The sequence below is a fragment of the Castanea sativa genome, chromosome 2, assembly GCF_040712315.1.
Source record: "Castanea sativa cultivar Marrone di Chiusa Pesio chromosome 2, ASM4071231v1".
Lineage (NCBI taxonomy): Eukaryota > Viridiplantae > Streptophyta > Magnoliopsida > Fagales > Fagaceae > Castanea > Castanea sativa.
Window position 1 is genome coordinate 18,791,897 of NC_134014.1, and position 26,616 is coordinate 18,818,512.

Below are 26,616 nucleotides of genomic sequence, written 5' to 3' on the forward strand. Positions count from 1 at the left end.
TTAATGACAGCCTCTTAGGAACCATAGAAACCAGTCTTAGCAGTGGACCAGTTCATTTCAACTGTTTCCCTAATTTTACCATCCATATTCATGATGAAAATGTCATCAAAGCCCTCACACTCAATATCAAGACCCATGGAACCCTCATGGTGCAGGGAACTAGCCAAATAGCCTTGATATACAGAGTTTACTACAAGTGCATGAGAACGAATCTCAATATCCAGGCACTTGACAAAAAGAAGTTGGGTGAGACAACCCTCATCCAAACCACTGACCCTAGAGCCAAGATTCAGGTTCCTAGATCCCTAAAATGGTCCGAGGTCACTTTTCCCACAAATTGGACTTTAGAGAATAGAATCATCCTCTCCAGATCCAAAACCCAGCCCAGAATCCAAATCTAGATTTTGTTCAACAACTAGCCGATGGCACAGTTAGGTTGAGATTTGACAGATCTAGGCTTAGCACCCCTCTGGACTATCAGTATAGAACACCTATAGAGGAATTAAGGTTTAGATCCCCAATAGATCTACACCAACCCATTAGGCAATCACCTATCCTCCTTTTATATATATATATATATATATATATATATATATATATATATATATATATATATTAGTTTGACTATAAACTTAGTTGTAATCATTTCAATAACTACAACTTCGTTCACATTTTTATTGAATATGAATTTTGACAAATCTATTATTGAATTTTTTTTTTCATGTATTTTTCATACTTGCAAAATCTACAAAATATCAAAAGACCAATAGTTATGTTATTAATCAAATGTTTAAATTTCAAGTTTTTATAGTCTAAAATTAGGTATAGAAAAAAAGTTTTTAGTTTGAATAATAAATAATATCTAATTAATACGAAACATGTTAAAACCGTGAAAAAAATACAATTTAATAGTTTGATTTTTTTTCTTCAAAATGCAAAATCATATTTATTTTTTTAGTGGGAGATATGGCCATTGGCTACAATCAAATATGTAGTCTAACTTTGTCCTTTATTTTTCTTCTTCTTTTTTCATAGGTAAAGGATCTAATGAGGAGAAAAAAAGAATTATCATTTTAGTCTATAAAATGATCCATGACATTTAAATGTGTCAATTTTGTATTTAATCTTTTAGTTTTATATCAAAATAGTTCATACCACTAAGTGATGGCTATAAAAAATAGAGATGTCACAAACAGTAATATTTCAATAATAACTTTGATGCAATTCTATAAAATAATAATAATAATTAAGTGTCAATAGTTTTTTTCCATCCAACACTTACAACAAAAACTATTTGACACAAAACCAAAAAGTTTTGAACTAAACTAGCACATTTGAATGTTAAGGACTACTTCAAAATATATTGCAAACGCTAGAAACTAAAATGGTGATTAAAAAAAAAGTTATTTATTAGTTTAGTTAATAAATTGACTATTATGATTTATGCTAAAATGATCAACCACCGCACATATTTGGTGTGACAATCACTCTACAAATATAAGGGTCGGGGTTCAAGTATCTAAAAGAAAGTTTTACACACATATACACTTAGATTAGGCAAAAATAGAATTTCTATCTTGTATAAAAAAATGGTCAAAATTTCCTTGAACATTAATGGAAAAGAACTATAAATAATTGAACCTATTTATTTTGTCCTTATAATTTTATGAAGTGCATGCTATTTTTCTAAACTTGGAGTAACTCTTATATTAAGTTTAATTTATACTCTTATTATATCCAACAACATATCTCTTTCTGATTAACTTATCTGGGTAAATGTTCATAGTAAACCCGAATTTCTAAACTGTCACAACCTATAATTTAGTCTAAGATTTATAGTATATGCCTGCTGCTAGGTAGTTTACTGAGTAGAAAGTTCATGTTTGATTATTTGTATCATAAAATTTTAAACGAGGAGTATATGTGTGTATGTCAAACTTTATTTACATGGCAAATGCCACAAGTGATGTTGAGGATGGAAAGTTGTGGCCTCCCCCAATGAAGAAGCATTTCATAAATGTGTTGGTAGAGGAGGAAGTTAGAGGGAACATGCCTCAAGGCCAATTTAAGAAAGGACTTTAGGGATCCATTCAGCACGAGTTTAACCTACGCGCAAATAAAATTACCAAAAAGAAAAACTTAGGAAAAAATATCAAAGATTGAAGGTTCGACACTGGGTTTTCTCCGAGCTCCTTAGACATACGAGAATGAGATGAGATCCCGTTGCAAAAACAGTTGTAGGAAGTGATGCAGCATGGGCAAGTGCAATTGTGGTAAGTGCTGAACATTTACTAAACATAATAATTACCAAGTCATTTGTATTGGTTTTTATATAAATAAATCATTTAACCCTATATATACGATTGTTAATAGGCCAACTATCTATGCAAGGAGTTCTACAAAAAAGGGCTAGAGCATTGCGAGATGTTGGGCTAGCTTTTCAATGCTTACTGCCACGGGCTTGCTACAAACTTTATCTACCCAACTAGCTCCAAAAAATTTAGAAGAGTGAGAGCTGGATGCAGCCTTCCTATCAATGAGGCTACATGTGAATGTTGACGCAGATAGTGTGGATGACGTGGAGGAGTTGCCCACATTGGGTGAAGGGTAAAGCAGAAGGAAAGTTGAAAAGCAAGCAGTCGAATTCGTTCATTCAGGAGGAAAAAGAAGAAATGAGGCTCCCTTAAAACTGTGACTAAGGCAATTTTGGGATTCACTAAGATGAGGAACCATAGGCTTAATAGTTCCACCGACAGTACACCCCAATCAGGAGAGTCTTTTGCGGGTGGTGACCAGTTCTCAATTAACAAAGCAATAACATTGCTCAACGAGCACACAAATGTGAATCATTTCACCTTCTGCAAGGTCATAATAGAGCTTCATAATCTCCAAAGTAGAGCTGCTTTCTTTGCCATGATAATAGAGAGGAGAAGGGCTTGGATTGATTTTGTTGGTAGTGGACTACAGTAGACTTAGAAGGGGGTGGTTGATGGTGTGGTTTGTTTTGATAGCCGCAGCATAATAGTTGTGGCTGAACATATTTGTCCTATTTTTATTGCATTTTCATGTTCAAACTGTGTACTATTTTAATGCTTTAAAAAAATGTTTGCATGTTGTCTTCTTTTATTGTTTAACGCTTTGAACTAGTGCTATATACCTATCACATATGTTTTAGTGTTGTCTTCTTTACTCCCTGTTTGGTACACACACACATGTTTTGGTGTTGCCTTCTTTACCCCCTTATTCGGTACACACACACACACACACATTTATATAGATAAATATAAATACAGACAATAATATAAATACATACAGCAATATATATATATATATAGACACACACACACACACACATATATATATAGACATATATGTATATACATAAATCAATATAAATGTGTATATATATATATACACACACACACACATACATACATGTGTGTGTCTGTGTGTGTGTGTGTGTGTGTGTGTGTGTGTGTATACAACGACGGAGCCAAAGTTTTGAGTTAAGGGGGGCAGCTTTACTATTGATTGTGTGTAGCGGTTTCAATCTTTGACTTTGTTACTACTTAACTGCTAAGATTTTTTTTTTTTTTTTGGTATCTGTAAGTGGACAATTGCACCTGGCCCCAAGAACAGTTACGGGCTCAGGCCCAATGAGCCTTAAACAATATGAATTTGTAGAGTGTGGGCTTGAAACCCAGGTTAGAAGTGTCTAAGGATTAAATGACAAGCCAAAGATTACAAACACTTGAAAACAACAAGGAATATTGTAAATCAACCTGCTCGGACGTAAGCCGAGAGCTGTTCTTATATTCTCTCTTTCTCTTTTTTCTTTTTCTTTTTAGATTACAAAGAAAAGGACCCCCCTCCATTTCTGTTCTAGGTTGCTCCTTAAATACTCCTCTTTTTGATACTTTGTACACGTGTTGCCCCAACTCTCCCTTAGCCTAGATATTTCTTTTCTCAGTGCCTTTGAATAGTAACCAGAAGTTTCCCTTCCACTGTTCAGGTGTCACTTCCCCATTAATGTGGCCAGGGTGGTAGGTGCAGGGTCTTTAATGTGGAGGTGGCAGCCTTTATCTTTGGTATTTCTCTAACATCGGTGCTTCTAGGACATTCAAGGGTTCACCCCCTTTAACCATTGGTCTTGACCGTGTCATTCCCTAACCTTTACCATGAAGTCCCGAGTTCTCCGGTGTCCGTCCGAAGGGAAATTTACCCTCGGCTGGATCCTCAGATCCTCGACATATGGGCCGACCCGTAGTACTAACAAGTTCTAAACCCAAGAGCAGGTCGGCCTTCCTTAGCATGGCCCAAAGGCCCACATCTCTATCAGGGTCTTTTTACTCCCCACAATAGCCCCTAAAAACTCTAATTTTCAACGTCCGAGGAGAAAAATAGGGTTTTGATCTGACGAGAACCTACTCCACACACTTTGTGAGTGATTGCACGTGTGTAAATCGTTTCGCGTCCCAGAAGATGCCACTTGGCGGTTTTATTTTCAAAAACGCGCGCATTTATTGCTGTAAGCCACACTTTGTCCTCCACGTTCAACGGCGAGATGGGTATCCAACGGTCCTCGTTATTCCACGAAAATTTGGGCGGGACGAATATAATTTTGATGCCGCTTTTCCGTACATCGTGACACTTCGGGAACCTGCGCCTTCATTTAATTTCCCAGGGGCTAATCCCATCAAAACATCAGCAATCATACTTTACCTGCAGAAAACCGTGGAAATTTGCACACCCTCAACTTTGTAAGTTCTTGCTCTCTCTATTCTTAACCTTTTCTCCTCTGATATAGTCCTCGGCTGTCCTCGTAGATATTCTCCCCTTTAGAGTTTAGCCTTTCGTTCTTTTCTGATGGGTAGGTTTAAGTGTCTAGTTGATACTGCCGCTGGAATGGAAGGCTTCAGAGCCAAGTATAACATTCTCGGCGATGTAGGTTTAAAATATTGCCCGGCAGAAGCCGTGGCCGGTTCTAGAAAAGAGGGAAAGGTTATCATCGCAATGATAGCCTTTATAGAGGGTGGGATGACCCTCCCAATGAAACCTGTAACTAGGGAGTACCTTCGCAACCACCGATTGTGTCCCGATCAGTGCCTCCCAAACGTTTTTAGAGTTTTGGGTAGCGTCGATGCTTTAAACGAGCAAATGGGTCTAAACCTCACCTGGCACGATGTCGTCTTTTTGTACGAGTCCCATAAACTCTCCAACGTAGGTTACTATATTAAATCCCGCTCCAGCGTCGTTAGGCTAATCTCCTGTCTGCCCAAATCCAACAAAGGTATGAAGGATGACTACCTGATCGCCTCTGGGAATTGGCACGACGGCCTCCACTGCCCAGTTGAGTGGGGAATCCAGGTGCGACACCTTAGGATTAACCTCCCCATCTCACAACTTCCTTTAATACTCACAAACATGCACACTAACATGTATTTACATTTGTTTAACTTTATCACTGGCTGTGTGAATCTAACCACGTTGTTCACTTTCACGTCTTTCTTTGCAAATAAGCAACACGTGCGTCCGCGCTTGAGCCACTGCAGCGTTGCCGATCTAAACCGAGTGCTTCGCTCCGAGGTGTTTGTCAGCGAGGACTTACAACTTAGAGCTGCTCATCTGATTCTGGGGTACAATCCCATCTCTTCGGACTTCCAGGAGATAGAAAACACCATAATCGCGGGTGACCGAAGACGAAGGAGAATAAACGTAGTCCGACCCCACTTTTTGGACGACCACGATCTCCCTAACGCCCCTCACACCGTTTTGTACAACCAGCCCATAGCGGCAATTCCCCTCGCCGTGCACTCTCAGGCAACAGTTGTTCCAGAAGAGCAGGTGCCTTCTTCACATACACTAGACGAAGAGATAGATCAATTCCAACTTGAAGACACCGAAAGACCTCGAGGGAATCAGTTCGTCGTACTTTCTGACGAGGAGGAAGAAGCCACCGAGGCCTCTGGAATTGCAGGGTTTGTAGTTGCCCGACCGGAAGACGAATCCGAGGAGGACATGGATAGGATGCAGGATCTCCTAACCAAGAGAGGTGCGAAGGTCGCCGGGAAAAAGACGGGGGCGTCCCAAGTTCTTCCAACCTTGCCACCTCCCCCTCCTCCAACCGAGCCAAAACTTCCAGCCGAGGATCCCAAAAAGAAGAGAAAGGGGGAGGCCGAGGGGACGATCAGCAAGGACCCCAAGAAACCACGACAACAACCCCCACCGGTTCAGCAGCAGAAGCTGGATAAAGGCAAGGGTAGGGCCCGCTCATTTGAAAGCGGGGAGATCAGGGACGAGGCCGAAGTGCGCCAAGCACCGGTCACCTGGTCCCCTAACTTAAGATTGGATGGTGCACCCATCTCCTGCCAATCCAGTATAAGGGCGGTTCAACAAGGCCATGCCCACCACTTGGCGGAAGTGTTGGAGCGCCCTCTTCTGCTGCCCAAGGACATGGAAACCTTGGAAAAAATGAGCCAGCCACAACTATTCCTCTCTTTAAAAAGAGACCTAGCGCTGGTAAGTTTACCCCTTTTTAGGAAGATTCCACTTTTAACAATATTCATAAGTTTTTTACTATTCCTGATTCCATCATACTTTGTTACAGGCCATTCAGGAGGTCTTTGTAGCCGAGAAGTTCATAGAAAACACTCGGAAGAAGGCCAGAACTGAGCAGGAGATTAGGATGGAAACTGAGAAGTCCTTGGGCACAGCCCTTGCTGAGAACGAGAAGCTTACCTCGGAGGTGGCTGATCTAAAGAGAGAAAAGAATGGGGCCGAGGCGAATCTGAAGACCATGAAGACCCAGATAGAAGGGCAGCGCAAGCTCCTTCGCGAAAAAGATGATGAGCTCTCCCGAGCCCAAAGGGAACGCTCAGATTTGGAAAAGGAGCTTACGCTGATGAAGGAAGAAGCCAGCTCATTCCAACGCTCTTTACAGGCTGCCAAGTAGACAAGCTACGAGGAAGGGGTAGCAACCACTGAGGAGCAGCTGACAGAGGCCTTCGCGGCTTTGTGCCGGGAGTACTGTCAGAAAGTCTGGGGGGAAGCCCTAAACGTAGCTGGAGTTCCTCTATCCTCGGATCTGAGGAAGTCCGAGAACGTTTGGCTTCCCCTGGAGATACAGGAGATTGAAGAGGCTCTTGCTGCTACTCCTACCCCTGAGTCAACTCTCCATGCTCTGCCTCCAATGGTCCCACAGCTAATTCCAGATCCTACAAAACCTTCAGGTTCCAACAAAGAGAAGGAAGGAGGCGGGGATGCAGAGAAGGACTTGAGCCAGAATGTGGAACCCAACGTCCTCCCAACGAAGACAGCAGACAAAGGAAAGCAAGTCCTGACTCCCTTTGAACTGGAGTTGAGAAAGACCGAGGCCACCAGTACCTCTCAGCAAGACCCCCCTCCAAAAGCTTAGGACCTAGCTTTAGGACTTTTCTTTTTCTACATCTGGATTAAATATGTAATCTACATTTAAGTGATTAATGAAGAACTATTTCGTTTGATCCTGATTTATGTCGCATCCATTTTACTTTATTCTTGTTATATTGGTCATAAAGATTGCCATTAGTACATGGTCAAAAAGGGGCAAAGCAAACAAATCTAACTTCAAGTTTTGCACAATCATAACCTCCAAGCAGTCATTCGCGTGTTATTAAAAACTTAATAAAAAGTGAAATGGCTAATATGTTTAAACAATGTCTTGGTTAAAAAAGAGAGACCTCATATAACGATTAAAACCTTATAATGTGTAGCATTGTTTTTAGCAGGATGTAAGATCCGAGGACCACTCCTTCCTCACATAAATTTGCTTAATACTTTTAAAGAAATAAAACTTAAGATCCGAATTATTTAACGGTAAGGCACTAACTCCCAGACACAATAAGAAGTTTAACTTTGATCAAGTTTATAGTCCGAGGACAAGACTTAACTAATTTTCCATTTGATTCTTTAGACCATTAACTTCAAATGTTAATTTTCCCAGAGTAAGAGGTCCGAGGACCCGGCATAACTAAGGTTCTGTTTAACAAATGACAAGACATCAATTTCCACAAGGTTTGTGGTCCGAGGACTACACTTAACCAAGTTTCTGTTTGATTCTTAAGAACAATAGCTTCAAATGTTAATTTCCCCAAAGTAGGAGGTCTGAGGACCCGGCATAACTAAGGTTCTGTTTAACAAATGAAAAGATATCAATTTCCACAAGGTTTGTGGTCCGAGGACGACACTTAACCAAGTTTCTGTTTGATTCTTGAGAACAATAGCCTCAAATGTTAATTTCCCCAAAGTAGGAGGTCTGAGGACCCAGCATAACTAAGATTCTGTTTAACAAATGACAAGACATCAATTTGCACAAGGTTTGTGGTCCGAGGACGACACTTAACCAAGTTTCTGTTTGATTCTTAAGAACAGTAGCTTCAAATGTTAATTTTCCCAAAGTAGGAGGTCTGAGGACCCGGCATAACTAAGGTTCTGTTTAACAAATGACAAGACATCAATTTCCACAATGTTTGTGGTCCGAGGACGACACTTAACCAAGTTTCTGTTTGATTCTTAAGAACAGTAGCCTCAAATGTTAATTTCCCCAAAGTAGGAGGTCTGAGGACCCAGCATAACTAAGGTTCTGTTTAACAAATGACAAGATATCAATTTCCACAAGGTTTGTGGTCCGAGGACGACACTTAACCAAGTTTCTGTTTGATTCTTAAAAGTAGTAACTTAAAAATGTTAATTTTCCCAAAGTAGGAGGTCTGAGGACCCGGCATAACTAAGGTTCTGTTTAACAAATGAAAAGATATCAATTTCCACAAGGTTTGTGGTCCGAGAACGACACTTAACCAAGTTTCTGTTTGATTCTTGAGAACAATAGCCTCAAATGTTAATTTCCCCAAAGTAGGAGGTCTGAGGACCCGGCATAACTAAGGTTCTGTTTAACAAATGACAAGACATCAATTTCCACAAGGTTTGTGGTCCGAGGACGACACTTAACCAAGTTTCTGTTTGATTCTTAAGAACAATAGCTTCAAATGTTAATTTTTCCAAAGTAGGAGGTCTGAGGACCCGGCATAACTAAGGTTTTGTTTAACAAATGACAAGACATCAATTTCCACAAGGTTTGTGGTCCGAGGACGACACTTAACCAAGTTTCTGTTTGATTCTTAAGAACAGTAGCCTCAAATGTTAATTTCCCCAAAGTAGGAGGTCTGAGGACCCAGCATAACTAAGGTTCTGTTTAACAAATGACAAGATATCAATTTCCACAAGGTTTGTGGTCCGAGGACGACACTTAGCCAAGTTTCTGTTTGATTCTTAAAAGTAGTAACTTCATGCGTCAGAGGTACTCATAATTTTGAAATGTTAACTGACAAAAGCACATTTTATTAATAATAATACCTTCTAAGATTATTTACATTCCATGGGTGTGGTACAATTCTTTCATCTAGGTCGGCTAGCCGATATGACCCTATGCCTGCTACTGAAACAATGCGATAGGGGCCTTCCCAATTGGGTCCTAGTTTACCCCAAGCTAGGTTCTTAGAGGTGCCCACAACTTTTCTTAGCACAAGATCACCAGGTGTAAGTGGCCTTAGCTTCACGTGGGCATCATATCCTCGTTTTAGCTTCTGTTGATAATAAGCCATTTGGACCATAGCTGCCTCACGTCGTTCCTCGAGTAAATCAAGATCTTTCTCTAGGAGTCCATTGTTATTCTCCGGGCTAAAGGAGCTCGTCTTTAGGGTGGAAAACCAGATTCCAGAGGTATCACCGCCTCGGCTCCATAAGTCATAGAGAATGGCGTTTCTCACGTGGACCTGCGCGGTGTGGTCCGATACGTCCATAGAACATGAGGGAGCTCTTCTACCCATCTGCCCTTCGCATCGTCTAACCTTTTCTTAAGCCCACTGACTATGACCTTGTTAACGGCCTCGGCTTGCCCATTTCCCTGAGGATACGCTGGGGTGGAGTATCTGTTTATGATACCCATGTCACCACAATATTGCCTAAAGGCCTTGCTGTCCAATTGAACGCAATTGTCGGAAATAAGTGTGTGTGGTATACCGAATCTAGTGACAATATTTTTCCAAACAAACTTCTTGGAATCAATATCTCTGATATTTGCTAAGGGCTCGGCCTCAACACATTTGGTGAAATAGTCTGTTCCCACAAGGAGCCGTTTTTTATTTCCTGCTGCTCTCAGAAATGGCCCCACTATGTCCAGTCCCCATTGCGCAAAAGGCCAAGAACTGGAGAGAGGGTTAAGAACCCCACCAGGTTGATGAATATTAGGGGCGAACCTCTGGCACTGATCACATTTCCTGGCATAGTCTTGAGCCTCCCTTTGCATATTGGGCCACCAATAGCCCTGAGTCAGAGCTCTGTGGGCTAAGGACCTACCCCTAGTATGGCTGCCACAAATCCCTTCATGCAGTTCTTCTAGAAGCCTTTCCGTTGAATCAGGGTGTACACACAACAAGTACGGTCCTGAAAAGGATCGTTTGTACAGTTTCTGGTCCTCGGACAACCAGAAACGTGGCGCCTTTCGGCGTATCTTGTCTGCTTCAGATTTGTCCTCAGGAAGGACATCATTCCTAAGAAAAGATATGACCGGGTCGATCCAACTAGGTCCAGGCCTTATTAGATGGATGCGAGGCGCGTTGGCAATGACAAAAGTGGGCTCTAGCAGATCCTCCACAAGGATAATCCTAGGCAAGTCCTGAGCCGAGGACGTTGCTAACGTAGCCAAGGAATCGGCATGAGTGTTCCCACTCCTAGGGATGTCAGCTAAGACAAAGGAGTCAAACTCTGCTTGCTGACGCTTAACCTGGGCCAGATATTCTTGCATTCTTGGGTCTCTAGCCTCCATGGTACCCCTGACCTGGCCGACAACTAACTGAGAGTCCGAGAACACATGGACTTCTTTTCCACCCATCTTACGTACCATCTGCATGCCTACCAAGACTGCTTCATATTCAGCCTCATTGTTAGTAGCCGAGAACGCCAATCTCAAAGATTTTTCGAAGACAATTCTCTCAGAGGACATTAGAACAAGTCCAACACCAAATCCTCTCTGATTAGCCGCCCCATCCACATACACTTTCCAAATCGGAGGCATGGCAGCTGTAATCACACCAACTGATTTTTCATCCATGTGTACTTATTTTAGAGTTTCTTCTAGCAATGGTTCGGTAAACTCTGCCACCAAGTCAGCGAGGACCTGGCCCTTCACCGAGGTGCGAAGTTTGTATTTAACATCAAAAACTCCTAATATGGTTCCCCACTTTGCTACCCTACCAGTGTAGTCGGCGCTGCGTAACACTGCCTTTAGAGGCAATTAGGTTAGAACAACCACAGTATGAGACTGGAAATAATGAGGAAGTTTCCGCGTGGCATGAACTATGGCCAGAAGCGCTTTCTCCAAGAGCAAGTAGCGCACCTCGGCTTCACTCGAAGACTTACTAACATAGTAGACCGGTCTTTGCATCCCACTTTCATTCCTGATAAGGACCAGGCTGACCGCGTGTACGGCCACTGCCAGATAAGCAAATAAGACCTCGTCCGGCTCGGGGCGAGACAAAATGGGTGGCCGAGAAAGATATTGTTTAAGCTGCTGGAAAGCTAACACACAGTCCTCGGTCCATTGAAACCCTTTCCACTTATTCAACAACTGGAAGAAGGGACGGCATAGGTCAGCTGACCGAGAGATAAACCTATTCAACGCGGCGATCATCCCAGTCAATTTCTGGATTTCCTTTGGGTTGCGAGGAGGCTTCAAGTCCTGAATAGCCTTCACCTGTGCTGGGTTTACCTCTATGCCTCTATGAGTGATCATGTACCCCAAAAACTTTCCAGACCCAACGCCGAAAGAACACTTTGAGGCATTAAGGCGCAGCTTGTACTTTCTTAACACCTGAAAGGTGTCAGCCAGGTCTTTCACGTGTGAAGGTATCGTTTTGCTCTTTACCACCATATCGTCTACATACACCTCAATAGTCTTCCCAAACTGTTGTTCGAACATCCTGGTCATCATTCTTTGGTAAGTAGCCCCAGCATTTTTCAGACCAAATGGTATGACCTTATAATGATAATTCCCCGTCGGAGTAATGAAGGCAGTCTTCTCTTGGTCCCCCAATGCCAAAGGAATCTGGTGGTAACCTTGGAAAGCGTCCAAAAAACTCATCCAAGGATGTCCGACAGTGGCATCCACCAGTTGGTTAATACGCGGCATTGGGAACGAATCTTTGGGACAGGCCTTGTTCAGATCAGTAAAGTCCACACATACCCTCCACGTTCCATTCTTCTTTTTAACAACAACTGTATGGGCCAACCACTCGGGGTAGAAAACTTCTTTGATAGCCCCAGCCCTCTTGAGTTTAAGCACCTCTTCCTTCACAGCCTCGGAATGTTCTCTGGAAGAGCGCCGAGGTGGCTGCCTTCTCGAAATAATAGCTGGGTTAACATTTAAATGATGACAAATGAAGCTCGAATCAACGCTTGGAGCTTCATAAGGATCCCACGCAAAAACATCAATATTGTCCTTCAGAAATTCTAACAATTCGATCTTCTCTTGGTGGGGCAAAAGTATGCCGACCTGGAAGAACCTCTCTGGATTATCAGCTACTGGAAACTTCTCTAACTCCTCACAATGTCTCCTCTCCTGTCACCATCCCAGATGATCCAGGAGTTGTTAACTGCTATAAGTCTTTGGTGATTAAAGCCGAAGACTCGGCTTCTGTCTGGTGCAGTACTGCAGCCGATATGCACTGCCTGGCTACCGATTGGCTGCCGAGGATTTCCTCAACACATTCCCCCGAGGGGAATTTAACTTTAACATGTAAGGTAGAGGAGACGGCTCCAAGCGCGTGCAGCCAAGGCCTGGTGAGGATTGCTGTATATGGAGAGTACGCGTCAACCACAATGAAATCCACCTCAACCGTTTCTGAGCCAAATTGAACGGGTAAATGGATCTGTCCCTTCGGCACAACGGCTCTCCCCTCAAAGCTTATAAGCGACGAATCATAAGGAGTAAGATCTTCCAACTTCAACCTTAACTCCTTAAATAGATCAGGGTACATGATATCTGCACCGCTGCCCTGATCTATCATCACCCTTCTCACATCATAGTTCCCTATCCTGAGGGTGACCACAAGAGCATCGTCATGGGGCTGGATAGTCCCTACCTTATCCTCCTCGGAGAAACCTAAGACGGGCAAAGTGCCCTTCAACCTCTTCCGCCTGCTACCCACATCCTCGACCTGAGGATGGGAAACCGCCATCACCCTAGTGGGACCTGAGCCGGTCCTACCAGGTGCAGCGAAGATAACATTGATTGTTCCCAATGCCGGCCGGGACGAATTGTTCCTCTGATTGTTTGAACTTGACTGGCTGCCCTGACCAGTAGGTTGACACAAGTGCTGCTTCAGTTTTCCTTCACTGACAAGCTGCTCCAGATGGTTCCAAAGGGTCCGACAGTTCTCGGTAGTGTGGCCTACATCCTGATGGTACTGGCAAAAGAGGTTCTGATTCCTCTTCGCAGGGTCCCCTGACATCTTACCAGGCCATTTAAAGAAGGGTTCTTTACGAACTTTCTCCAGCAGCTGATGTACTGGTTCCCGGAATATAGTGTTCACGGCCTGAGGTGCTGCCGAGGCGGACTGTCCGACGTAATCTCTCTTTGGCCTGTTATTGTTGTATCTGTCTGACCTGAAATCCCTCCTCTCCTGCGGGATAACCTTCTCCTTTCCCTTTCCTTGCTGTTGGTCTTCCTCCACTCTCTTATACTCGTCAATACGGTCCATGAGGCGACGTACACTGCGAACAGGCTTTTTAGTCAAAGACTTTCTCAGGTCGTGATCAGTAGGAAGGCCTACCTTAAAGGTATTAAGTGCCACCTCATCAAAGTCGCCATCTATTTCATTAAACATCTCCCAGTAACGGTCGGAGTATGCTTTCAACGTCTCCCTTTCCCTCATGGTCATGGACAACAGCGAGTCCAATGGCCGAGGTACTCTGCTACACGTAATGAACCGCGAAGCGAATGCTCTAGTAAGCTCCCCAAACGAACTTATAGACCCCGACTTAAGGCCGTTGAACCACCTCATAGCAACAGGTCCCAGGCTAGAGGGGAAAACTTTACACATCAGGGTCTCGTTGTGAGAGTGCACCGCCATCCTCTGGTTAAAGTGACTCACATGCTCCACCGGATCAGTCCGGCCATTATAGATGGTGAAAGTGGGTTGGGTAAACCTTCTGAGAAGCCTTCCTTTCTCAATCCTCCGTGTAAATGGAGATTTGGAGAGTTGGTGCAACGCCCTACTCATAGCATCGTTGTCTAAGCCTTTAGAATGAGGCTTCTTAAGTCTGCGAGTTGGCTGGTGGTCCTCCTTACCGGAGGATGTTGCACTGGTGGGAGAGCGCGACCTTGAGCCGTAGCCACCTCCCCTATCCTCCTCCGAGAAAGAATTACACGAGGACGGTGAAAACCTACGCTTAGCACGGCGTAACCTTCTCTTCAAACGATTGATTTCCTTCTGCATGGATTTAGAACCCTCATCGTGGGTGGCGCTACCCCCCTCATGAATATGGCTAGTGCCTGGGCATTCTGTATGGACACTTCCCTCACGATCCCTTCGATGTTCAAGACGTTCGAAATGATCTTCAGGCTGTGATTCCTATGACTCTGCATGGTGAGCACTTAAGCCTGCCATAGTATCCCTACCTCTTCTAGACTAGATTTCCCACAGAGGGCGCCAATTGTAGGTGTACAATTGCACTTGGCCCCAAGAACAGTTACAGGCTCAGGCCCAATGAGCCTTAAACAATATGAATTTGTAGAGTGTGGGCTTGAAACCCAGGTTAGAAGTGTCTAAGGATTAAATGACAAGCCAAAGATTGCAAACACTTGAAAACAACAAGGAATATTGTAAATCAACCTGCTCGGACGTAAGCCGAGAGCTGTTCTTATATTCTCTCTTTCTCTTTTTTCTTTTTCTTTTTAGATTACAAAGAAAAGGAGCCCCCTCCATTTCTGTTCTAGGTTGCTCCTTAAATACTCCTCTTTTTGATACTTTGTACACGTGTTGCCCCAACTCCCCCTTAGCCTAGATATTTCTTTTCTCAGTGCCTTTGAATAGTAACCAGAAGTTTCCCTTCCACTGTTCAGGTGTCACTTCCCCATTAATGCGGCCAGGGTGGTAGGTGCAGGGTCTTTAATGTGGAGGTGGCAGCCTTTATCTTTGGTATTTCTCTAACATCGGTGCTTCTAGGACATTCAAGGGTTCACCCCCTTTAACTATTAGCCTTGACCGTGTCATTCCTTAACCTTTACCATGAAGTCCCGGGTTCTCCGGTGTCCGTCCGAAGGGAAATTCACCCTCGGCTGGATTCTCGGATCCTCGGCATATGGGCCGATCCGTAGTACTAACAAATTCTAAACCCAAGAGCAGGTCGGCCTTCCTTAGCATGGCCCAAAGGCCCACATCTCCATCAGGGTCTTTTTACTCCCCACAGTATCAATAAGAACAAAATTATTTTTGTTTAGAATTTTTTAAATGATAGGGTTTTTTATTTTAAATAAATTGGTTAATTGTGCTTAATTTTTGTTTTTAAGTTTTACTATTGGTAATTTTTGTTGTTGAGCTTTTTTTTTCGCTTGTATATTTTGTTTTAGATTTTAGATCTATAAATTTTTTTTATAGTCACTAAAATGAGGAAAATACTAGTGTTACAAACATTTTTTATAATTTATTCATGTAATAAGTGGTTACTAGTAAGTAAAAAAAAAAAGATTTGAGTGGTGGGTCCATGTGCAAAGCAATAATTTGTAAAAATGTTGTAAAAAGGTTTGTGAGTATAGTATTACTCTTAAAAGAATTAATGATATTATTTATGGGAAAAACTGTAATTTTATAGAACAAAATTACTAAAATTAGTACACATATATATAATAAATTTTTTTTTAAAAATTTTGGGGGGCCATTGCCCCCCCCCCCCCCCCCTAATCCAAAGCTAGCAACATCCCTCTCTGTGTGTGTGTGTGTGGGTGTAGATAGATAGATAGATAGATAGATACATGTAATAATGTATATAGATATATACATGCAGTATTATATATAGATACATGTATATAGTTATATTGATATACATAGATCCATCCACATATATATACATATATATATAGATATATACATACATACATATATATATATATGTATGTATGTATGTACATACATATATATGCACTTATACATAGATATATCTATCATGGCTTGTAACAAAATATTACTAAACTGAGTATAGTGGCTCATGTGAACTCATTGGTTGTCCATAGGTGTGATTCAATCATGGGAAACTCCGATTCAAATAATGATGAAAGTGATGTCGAACTCAAGATTACCAAAGCCTACGTTCATCTTTGTATTAAGTATGTTCAAAATACTACATGAAACATCCTATGTGCACTAGTATCTTGAGTGGTAAGTCGTACATTAAAGAAGTACTAAAAGGAAATCCCCAAGTTTGTTATGACATGTTTCACATGGAAGTTCACATTTTCAAGTACTTGTGTAATGAGTTAAAGAGGTTACTCCTATTAGAAGAGGATGCTGGCATTGTGTCAGTAGAGGAGTTAGTTGGGATGTTCTTATACGTTGTTGGGTATAATACTGACTTCAAGCTAACTAACCGCTTTCAATATTCTTTTGAAACCATTCAAAGGCGGTTCTAGCATGTATTGTGAGCTATCCATTCACTGGAATGCCTCATCATTCTACCTAACACTGATGCAGCCAAGCTTCCGCGTTCTCTTCATAGAAATAATAAATATTATTCATAGTGTAAGGTATGATATTACACTGGTAACTTGTTATTAATTCAATGATTGTCTAAATTGGTCAATTTGTTCACATTACCCAATAGAATGTTGGTATAATGCTATAAATATAGAAGATAATGTTTTTTTTTTTGAAATGTGAATTCAATATCTTCTTCATTTTATTCATTGTTATTTATGAAATATTGCTTGTACAATAGGCAGTTCCTAACACACCCTGCAATGCTTTATGTTCAGAGCTAATGAGATTATTTGATTGTTTTGATTCCTATTCATAATGAACATTACTATTTTGTTAACAAAGATGAATGTGGGCCATTGATGGAACGCGTATCAGTGCTTTTGTGCTAACTAGTGGGACCAACACCTTCAAAGATAGAAGGAGTGAGATCTCTCAAAACATGATGTGTGCATGCAATTTTGACATGCGGTTTACGTATGTGCATGCTGGATGAAAAGGGAATGCAAATGATTCAAGAGTTATGCAGGAGACACTTGGACATACCGAGTATCAGTTCCCTTCCACCCATAGGTAATTTATTAATCTCTTTGACAATGGTTTAGGACTTGGGAGTATCACTTGGAAAGTATTTAATAAGAAATTCCTCTAGTTACTTCAATTTGACACGTCATCATCAATGCAGCAGAAAACCCTGTACCATTTATTTTCTAAAATGCCACCCAAAAAAAAAAAACTCATATTTGTTTAGCTTATGAAGATTTGAATGTGTGATATTATTAATTTGTTATTATTACTTAATTGATTGTTGTAATTATACGTTTATTGCTATATTTATGGCTATAATTGTATTTAAATTTTAGATATATGAGTATTGATAACTTGTTGATAAATTAAATGTTGGACACCACACAAATCGAACCCACTCAATAACTTAAATGTTGTTAGTCCAACTCTTTATGCTTAGTTGTCTAAGTAGATGTTTATATTGGAAGGATATGCATTTTTGACCGCCAGTCAGTGCATTGCTCCTTATGCCATCCTCGATTATAATTTTTTTTTTTTTTTTGTGTGTAATATATCTCTCTCATTTTAGCAAAAATAATAGGTAAAGTGAAATGGGTGTCCTGGCCATTTTGTTTTTTTTGCTCAAAGTAAACAACAAAAAAGAAAAGAAGAAGAGAGAAATAAAGAGAATAAGAAAAGTGCCTCAAAGGTGATTACATGATTAAGCTATATGGTACTGCTGGAATATTTGGTATTTGTTGGCGTTAATTATCATATTAGAGGTTCCTAGAGTGAAATCGATTTGGCGGAAAGACATAAGGATTTGATATAGTGAGCTGATTTTGAATCTTAACCCCATAATGAGAAAGGCTGATTAATATATGAGAAGCCAAATGAAGAATTTGAGTCTCTTTGTTTGCGGTGATATGGCTGAAACATTAGTTAAAAAGAGCTATACAAATGCTAGTTTTTGAAATGTACTCACAGACACAGTAACATCTTCTCCTTAATTTTTTTCAGCAAACGTGTATGGTTGAACATAATTCTGTTATGACATATATTATCTATCACTCTCTTCCACTAAACAAAACAAAATTGATTTTGCTGGCCATTGACTGCAGCTTTAAATTTTTGGTCCTAATGCAATTATTTTCTGCTACTTTGTAATAATCTATTCAAAGTCTTTTAGTGTAAGTTTGTGTCACAACATATTATTGATTAATCTGCACCAGTCAAATATGAGTCTTTTGGGTAAATATTGGTAAAAATGAAGTTTTTTGGGGTTATAGTCACTGTTCAAAGTTATTTGGGGAAATGAGGAGAGAGAGTGAATTTCGGCAACAGTGTTGCCGAAATTCGAAGAAAAGTATGAGAGAGAAAATCCAATTTGAGGAGAGAGAAATTTTGAGAATTTCGGCAACAAGAAGAGCCGAAATTCCTTCGCCCACTCGCCCGCTTCACTGAGTGCCCATGCGTGAGTGCTCAAAAGGAAAAAAATAAAAAAGGTTTGCGGCAATCCCATTGCCAAAAATGGAGGGAAAAGAAAAAAAAAATTTGAATTATGGCAATGGGATTGCCGAAATAGGGGGGAAAGAGAAAAAAAAAAAAAAAAAAAAAAAGAATTGTGGCAATGGAATTGCCGAAATAGGGGGAAGAAGGAAGGAAAAAAAAAAAAGAAGAAGAAAGGAAATGTGGCAATGGTATTGCCAAAATAGGGGGAGAGAGGGAAAAAAAAAAAAAAAAAAAAAGGAAATGTGGCAATGGTATTGCCGAAATAGGGGGAAAGAGAAAAAAAAATGTGGCAATGGTAGTGCCGAAATAGTGGGAAAAAAAAAAGGGAAATTTGGCAATGGTATTGCCGAAATAGGGGGAGAAAAAAAAATGTGGCAATGGTAGTGCTGAAATAGTGGGAGAGAAAAAAAAATGTGGCAATGGTAGTGCCGAAATAGTGGGAGAGAGAAAAAAAAAAAGGAAATGTGGCAATGGTATTGCCGAAATAGGGGGAGAGAGAAAAAATAAAAAAAAGGAAATGTGGCAATGGTATTGCCGAAATAGGGGGAGAGAGAAAAAAAAAAAAAAAAAAAAATGGAAATGTGGAAATGGTAGTGCCGAAATAGTGGGAAAAAAAAAAAAAAAAAAAGGAAATGTGGCAATGGTATTGCCGAAATAGGGGGAGAAAAAAAAATGTGGCAATGGTAGTGCCGAAATAGGGGGAGAAAAAAAATGTGGCAATGGTAGTGCCGAAATAGTGGGAGAGAAAAAAAAAAGGAATTGCCGGAGGGGAAAACGACAAACTTAAGTACGCTGAGTGTTTGATTCTTGTCTTGTCCATCTGTTTGAAACAAACTCAAGTACCGTTTGATTATTATTCAAAGTACTTAAATTCTAAAACGTACATGAAAGAAAGTTATAGAAGAGAAAAAATGATTGATGTGTACCATAAATAAAAAATAAAATAAAAACTGAGATTTTTGTAGAGATTCTTTGTAGTGACATTGCCGAAATAAAAGGAAAAAAAAAACGTAAACAACATTTTTATTTTTACAATAAAATATAGGTGGTTAGTTGTTGTTGGTTCAAATTTGAACCTAACGCTAAGATACTTTTTTGCCCTAACAATAACAACTAGTAACAATCTGACACTTATAATTTGTTGTGAAAATATTCACATCTTCCTCTCATTCTTATTTTCTTCCTGAAATGATTCTATTCATCCTTCCCAATAAAACTATATCACGCCTAAAATTTGGTTTCAGAGATTCTTTTTACTTTTTATTCCTCCTCCCTGTAACAAGTCTCCTCATCTTTTTGGCTTTTTGTTTTTTTATGAACTGTGTTGTGACAAGTCTCCTCATCTTTTTGGCTTTTTGTTTTTTTATGAACTGTGTTGTATTTCGTAAATTTTTATTAGTACAATTTAAAGTACATAGATATTCTTATTCAGATTCTTATCCATGCATGGGAGAAATTTATGGAAGAAAAAATGATTGATGTGCACGGTGTAAACAACAAAAAAACTAAAAAACTAAGGATTTTGCAGAGATTCTTTGCAGTGGCATTGTCGAAATAAAAGAAAAAAAAAACGTACACAACATTTTTATTTTTACAATATTTTTACAATAAATCATAGGTAGTTAGTTGTTGTTGGTTCAAATTTGAATCCAACGCTAAGATACTTTTTTGCCCTAACAATAACAACTAGTAACAACCTGACACTTATAATTTGTTGTGAAAATATTCACCTCTTCCTCTCATTCTTATTTTCTGCCTGAAATGATTCCATTCATCCTTCCCAATAAAACCATATCACGCATAAAATTTGGTTTCAGAGATTCTTTTTACTTTTTATTCCTCCTCCCTGTAACAAGTCTCCTCATCTTTTTGGTTTTTTGTTTTTTTATGAACTGTGTTGTGACAAGTCTCCTCATCTTTTTGGCTTTTTGTTTTTTTATGAACTGTGTTGTATTTGGTAAATTTTTATTAGTACAATTTAAAGTACATAGATATTCTTATTCAGATTCTTATCCATGCATGGGAGAAATTTATGGAAGAAAAAATGATTGATGTGCACGGTGTAAACAACAAAAAAACAGAGACACTTTGAGATTTTTTGCAGAGATGGTCCTTGCTGTATTTGGTCAATTTCTATTAGTACAGTTTAAAATTTAAGAATTTAACTTATACGAAACTTGCATCTTATTTAAACAGCACCAATATTACTTTAGTTTTCACGTTTCTTATTTTCCACTCTTTTCCCCCAAAAATTATATCAGCCTTCTTCTTCACTCTTATTCCCCTCATAATTCTATCAACCATTTTCAATTCATGCGTGCCATACATTCTACAAACAATTATAAGGAACAACACTTGCAAATACCTATCTGTGGTTATCATTTTACAAGGTGAGTTACATCTCTTTAAGTAGTTACTTTTCTTTTTATAATATTCATGTTGATATGTTTTAGGAGCATAGCTAAGCATGAAAATTTTATTTTTGTTAAATTATTTGTTCATGAAATCTTGTTTTTGTATTATGTGTTTTGCAACAAGAACTGATTTGTATGATATGTTTTAAATTATGGGTCTTGCCTAAAATTTCATATAGCAAAAATAAATTTTAAAATTGACATAAATTTTTCTTAAAAAAATTCTTACTTTGTTAGCCTAAAATATACATGTATGCTATAAGAAAACCCCCAAAAAAATAAGGTTAGTATATGCCCCTAAATCAAAAATCTAAGTTTTAGTTATAATAATAATAACAAAAATTATACGATATTATAAATATTTATCTATTATCGTAATGATGCATGAGAAATATAATCTGTCTTATTTTAGAAGAAGCAAAATGAAGAGTAACATAAAATAATTTACATAACCATAACAGATCATTCTAAATAATTTTAACTACTATGATAGACAATAATAAATTATCAGTGAACCAATCCTCTTTAATAGAATTCTTTTAACTCTAGCTATTTAAACATTGAATATTTTTAATAGATTACCTTCTTGTATTGCATTTTAATGGTTGTGCAGTGTTAATATATTAATACTACTTTTATGTTTTAGTGTGAATGGCAGAAAAGTTGTTCATTTTTCTCATCCATTCCGGTGGAATAATTAAACATGGCGAAAATGGGGTTTATTACCAAGGGCCACCTCCTTCTATGCTTTCATTAAGCAGGGGTGTGACATTTGAAGATCTATGTGATAGAGTAGCATCCACGCTTCATATAAACAGAGAAGATTCAAAACTTACTATTTCGTATAAATTTCCTTTTCAATGTCATCCACATCCTGTGAATTACCAACAAGTTTTGGTAGAAGATGATAATGGTGTCAATGTAATATTCGATATGTTAGACTGCCAATATGGTTTTGTAGGTGCAGAGTTGTACGTGGGTGTGGAGCCCATAAGAAGCCACCGAGATGTTTTTCCCATTCGATATGGCAACAAAGGACCGAGTGCACCGTTTAGTTATTCATATGGCGGGCACTTTCATGATCCGTATGCCACTCATACTAGTCATTATTCTAAAGATGTGGCTCGTTCCCCAATCAACATTGGTGGTGCTGACTATCATGCTTCATATACCCATGTTGCAACTGAGGACCAACATGCTCCTTATCGGCCAATGAACAACAATGATATTGACTTTGATAACCCAATTGAGCATGTTGCACCAGAGTTTGAAGTTTAGTATGACCAAACTACCACTTAGAGAGCTGCTAATGATCCTAATGATACACACCGCATAGCTGCTACTACTGAAAATGTGGTTCATACATTATTAGAAAGGATGTGGGCCATGGATAGTGATGACCAACTTGGTAACGAAAAGGTCCTTGATGATGTTGGAGATGAACAGGAGCTTCCCAATGAACCTAATCATGAAAGCAGTCCAGCAATGGCATTCCATCAACCTTCATCACTGAACTTTTCACAGAACACATGGGATAATATGATTGATCCAACCCCACCATTTGAAAAGCCCATTCAGAGTACTTGGGAGCCTACCCAAAAGTTTTCTATGGGATTGCTTTTTGCTGATAAGGATGAACTACAAGCTGCTGTTAAACAATATCACATCAAGAGGAACCAAACATTTAGGGTCCGTTTGGATAGAACTTATTGCTGAAAACTGAAAACTGAAAACTGAAAATACTGTAGCAAAATAATTTTTTAATGTGTAAAAAAACACTATTCACTCTTTTTTTACTGTTCATATGCCTTAGTGCACTGTTCATGTCCCATGAACAGTGCACTAAGCGCTGGTCTTAAAAAAAAAAAAAAAAAACGTGGAGGGCTGGACGCAGACCCGCTATCCAAACCCTCTCTTAGTGTAAAAGAGTCAGATCCAGCATATTGGTCTGTACGTTGCAAAAATTGTTCTTGGCATCTTCGAGCATGCTTCCGGGCTACGCATATGTTCTTTGAGGTTAGGAAATACAATGGTCCACACACATGTACGGAGTCCACGCTCACACAAGATCACGAGCAATTAGACATTCATATTATTGAGAAAGAGTTTAGGGATATTGTCAAAGATGATTAAAACATAAGGATTTCTTCGCTTCAACAGAGTCTTTACAATAAGTACGAATACCGGCCTTCTTATTTTAAGGTGTGGGAGGCGAAACAGAAGGCAATTGGTAGAGCATTTGGTGATTGGGACAAATCTTACCAATTATTGCCAAAATGGTTGAAATCTTTGACTGATTCAAACCTGGGTAGCAGGGTTATTTGGAGAACGGTACCTGCTACTGTGCCAGGCTGTGCTATATTCAAAAGAGTGTTCTGGGCTTTTGGTCCATCAATTGAAGGTTTTCAACATTGTAGGCCAGTGATTAGTATAGATGGAACTTTCCTATATGGTAAGTACAGAGGTAAGTTATTGATTGCATCAACTTGGAATGGTGACAATAGACTTTTTCCACTTGCCTTTGCCACTGTGGAGGAGGAATCTGACGATAGCTGGTATTGGTTTTTGCGTTGTATTCAGAATAATGTCACTAATCAAGATCAGTTATGTGTCATATCTGATCGCCACCTTGGTATAATGTCAGCAATACGGGTTATATGTGAATCGACACGTTGGCATCATCATTTTTGCCTTCACCATGTGGCTAGCAATTTCAATCAAAAAATTGGGAATAAAAACTTGAAGGCTATGGTAATGTGGATAGGCATGGAGAATCAGCTACGAAAGTATCAAATAACAAGGGATAGAATTACTTAATTAAATGCAGATGGTGATAAGTATTTAAGGGAATTACCAGTGCAGAAGTGGACATTGGCACACGATGGTGGACGTCGTTATGGGGCAATGACCACAAATTTGTCTGAAAGCTTCAACGGTGTTCTAAAGAGTGCTAGAAATCTGCCCATAACTGCGTTAGTCGAGCTTACATACTACCGTTGTGTAGCCTACTTTGCCGATCAGTATACTAAGGCACGCGCAGAGATTACAGCTAGTGAACGCATTTCAGCCTATGCAAAGAATAAATTCAATAAATGGGAAAGAAAGGCACCAAAGCATTCAGTTATTGTGTTTAGTCATGAGGATGGTCTATTTGAAGTCAGAACACCAATAAACCCTAACTCTGCATATAGGGGTAATCATCGTCATGAGGTAAATTTAAGGGAGAGCACTTGTAGTTGTCAAAAATGGCAGGTTTATAAGATTCCGTGCTCACATGTCATTGCTGTGTGTAAATATCAAGGCATCTCTGCAATGCGATATATCGACCGTTGTTACTGTTTGGAAGAACAAGTTGCTTGCTATGCACCTAGATTTCGCATGGTTCCAGACAGTGTGCATTGGAATGAGCCTGATTTCCCGGTCTTGTATCCTAATGTGAGGTTGCGCCGTGCAAAAGGTCGACCAAGATCAACTCGGCTTCTAAATGAAATGGATTTAGGGACAGAGCATCAACCAAGGCCATTGTGCAGCCTCTATAGGCAAAAAGGCCATAACAGAAGAACATGCCCCACTCGAACTGTGGCTGGCTCCACTAGTGGCCAAACTGAATGACCCAACATAAGTATTCAATCTACTTTAGTAGATTGGTTGGACTATTTTTTTTTTTTTTTTAGGAGTTAGACCATATTGTTAGTTTGTATTATTTGATAGAACAAGTTGGTACTAATTCCATATGCTACAATGTTTTCTATCACTGCAAGTTTGATTGGGGTATATGTTTATTTATTTATTTTTTTTGTGTGTGTGCATGTGTGTGTGTATATATATATATATTGTGTATTATAGTTTAGGGGTTCAATAACACCTTAAAATATATACTTTTTTGGAGTGCTTGGGTCCTTTACCATGTCTGAAAGCTTCAAATAAGGAAATAAATCAAAGGGCCACAATCTAAAGAGGAAAAATCATATTTGAGCACTAATCAGTATTTTAGACACATCTCTCTCCTCAAAAATCCAATTGACTTAAGACTAGATTCACTAGAACCGTGACTTAAATATCTACAACTTTTATGTTTTAGTTTTTTGAAATTCACATTTTTTGAAGGCCGAAATTAACTCACAAATTACTACTGTAAATTTGGACGAAAATTAGATGGTGAAAGTTTTATTTTTCGTTGACACTTTTACAAGGGTTTGGAAGAGAGGTTGTGGATTGGAAAATTATATTAAATAGATGTATGATTAAATTAATTGGGCACTAATTTCAAATACCAAATATGTGTACACATTTCTTATTTTTGCAAAGGCCTTACAGTTAGTAGTATAATGTGATATATATACTATCTAGGCATAATATTTTTTGCTACAATGATGCATAAACAACGATAATACTTTAATATATTTTGTTTAATTGATTAGTGATTTCCACGATGGGGTACATGAAGTTTTTGTTGTGTTCCACGATGTGGAGGATGCCTATTTACTCGTTGAGGGTACCTTCGTGCTTGCATAGGACTATTCCCCATACGCCTTGGCTGTGTTCTAATATCAAAATCTGTTTGATAATTACCACCTTCATCACTTTCATTATCTAATGACACCTCCATCTCTTCTGCATCTTTTGCATCTTCCCCACTATCCTCATTTGAGGCATCTTCCTCGTGTCACATTACGTAAGCCTCTTCCTCAGAATTCGGAGCACATGCCCATGTATTTGGTGGTGTGCAGAAATCACCAACATGAGGGGATGGTTGGGAAGGTTGTTCATAACTAAACTGAGCATCTTGGCCATAATTGTATTGCCCAGAATAGTATGGAGGTGGTGATGGATGATAAGAGGGAGGGGTTGAACTAGGCTGGGGATAGTGGTCATAACTAAACAAACCCTCTAATCCTTGTCCTATGGAAGTGGATAATCCAATCTGTTGATATAAAGACATACAATACTCGTTGACATTAATTGGATTATACTCGTTAAGGGTGGTAGGCTCATTATGGGCAGATGTGGATGGCCCAGCTTGGGTAGAGGTGGATGGTCCAGCTTGGGTAGACTTGGATGGTCCAGCTTCATCATTTCTACGTTGTCTACCATGTCTTCCTTGGTGCCTTTGTCATCGCCCAAAGTGTGTCACCCTCTCAGTAGGGACGGAGGAAATATCTGCTTCCATTAATAACTTCACTCGAGTAAGGCCTTCTACTATTGCCGGAAGGACTTGTTGTGCAGTCAGGTCAACCCTCCCTTGGTTTGCAACAGCTGAAGTTAACATCTTATTAATTTCCGTTTGCTGCCACAAAAAAAGAAAATAAATTATTAGTGCAGTATTATTGAAAATGCTAAAATAATAATTTGTTATCAATATTAGTGCAGTATTAAAAATCCTAAAATAATAACCTGGT

General features: G+C 39.5%; 1 protein-coding gene across 1 annotated transcript; it reads left to right on the plus strand.

Annotated features, from left to right (window-relative positions):
- Positions 1–22,603: 22,603 nt before the first annotated feature.
- Positions 22,604–24,829, plus strand: LOC142625001 (uncharacterized). The gene is made up of 3 exons (XM_075798715.1): positions 22,604–22,906; positions 23,378–23,849; positions 24,045–24,829. The coding sequence occupies exons 1-3, from the start codon at positions 22,604–22,606 to the stop codon at positions 24,827–24,829; spliced, it is 1,560 nt and encodes a 519-aa protein (XP_075654830.1).
- The last annotated feature ends 1,787 nt before the right edge of the window (positions 24,830–26,616 follow it).

Excerpts from the sequence above, each read along its gene's own strand:
- LOC142625001 (XM_075798715.1), top strand. The coding sequence starts at position 22,604 with ATGGATAGTGATGACCAACTTGGTAACGAAAAGGTCCTTGATGATGTT. Across the intron at positions 22,907-23,377 it reads AGAGGAACCAAACATTTAGG|AGTCTTTACAATAAGTACGA; the intron begins GTCCGTTTGGAT and ends TCGCTTCAACAG. Across the intron at positions 23,850-24,044 it reads CATATCTGATCGCCACCTTG|ATGGTGATAAGTATTTAAGG; the intron begins GTATAATGTCAG and ends AATTAAATGCAG.